Raw genomic sequence first — 1,009 nt, forward strand, 5'->3', positions numbered from 1 at the left:
ACTTTTCTGCTTCAACACAAAAAGACACGAGTTGAAAAGATTTGCATGTACTGTAAGTAAAAAAAACAACCGAATGTAAATTAGCTGCTGCCCACGTTGAGCACTTCACATCAGTCACTGATGCAGACAGGAGACCCTCCTGATTGTGTGTGTGTTTCCTCACCAGCTGTAGAGCATCAATGCTGCTTTTCTTTGCCTCTTTGGCCACTTTATCGGCCTCATCGATGTAGTTCTTGATGTTGGTGTAAGCATTGAAAGCAGCGGTGGCGTTGAAGGACAGGTTCTTTGCCTCAGCTAGAATGCTACAGAAATCAAAGTTCAGAATTCAGATCAGTGAGAGAAGACCAATGAAATCAACCCAGGCTCACTGGAAAAACGTGCCTGTGTGGTCACATTTCCACAAACTGATACTACATCGCTTCTGCACATTTCGTGATAGCTTTGAAATGAAATGTCCAGTGAGCGGCACTGAAAGCACATTCTATCCAAAAACTGATTAATGTAAATCTGGCAGTGTTTTATTACATTGGTTGTTGTACGTATAAATAAAGTAACACCTACACTAAACCCTACACTGACCCTAACCAACAGTTTTAACAAAAGCATGCAGAAGCAACCATACCATTTTATCTGGTTTCTGCAAGTGTTTGAGCTCTTTTATTGTGACCTGTGTTTCACAGGTACCTGAGTGCTTCACATCACAAGTGCAATGCTGTACCTGGTGCCCTACCGAGCAAGTTTACCATGCAAATTAAAAAGAAAAAAGTATTACATTTCACAACTCGTGCACTATGGTAAAAGTATTTTGATCTCACAACATAGTACTGTGCAAAAAAACATGCAGAAAAAGTCTACATTAATCAATAATCTGCCCCTTGTAATCATGATTTGTTCGAAAAGGAATAACAGTTGTTGGTGTTTTATTGCCTCTAGTGTTAATTTGAGCTGGAAACTGTACTAAACACTCACTTTTACACACACACACACACACACACACACACACACACAC

The 1,009-nt window shown here is 40.0% G+C and overlaps 1 protein-coding gene across 1 annotated transcript in view; it reads right to left on the reverse strand.

Moving 5' to 3' along the window:
* LOC107554145 (laminin subunit alpha-2-like) overlaps positions 1-1,009 on the reverse strand; it is a 268,279-nt gene that overhangs the window by 37,443 nt on the left and 229,827 nt on the right. Inside the window, 1 exon segment of the mRNA XM_016236572.1 lies at positions 164-302. Coding sequence (XP_016092058.1) covers positions 164-302 — 139 coding nt within the window.

Source organism: Sinocyclocheilus grahami, unplaced genomic scaffold, assembly GCF_001515645.1.
Source record: "Sinocyclocheilus grahami isolate Dianchi unplaced genomic scaffold, SAMN03320097.WGS_v1.1 scaffold492.1, whole genome shotgun sequence".
NCBI lineage: Eukaryota > Metazoa > Chordata > Actinopteri > Cypriniformes > Cyprinidae > Sinocyclocheilus > Sinocyclocheilus grahami.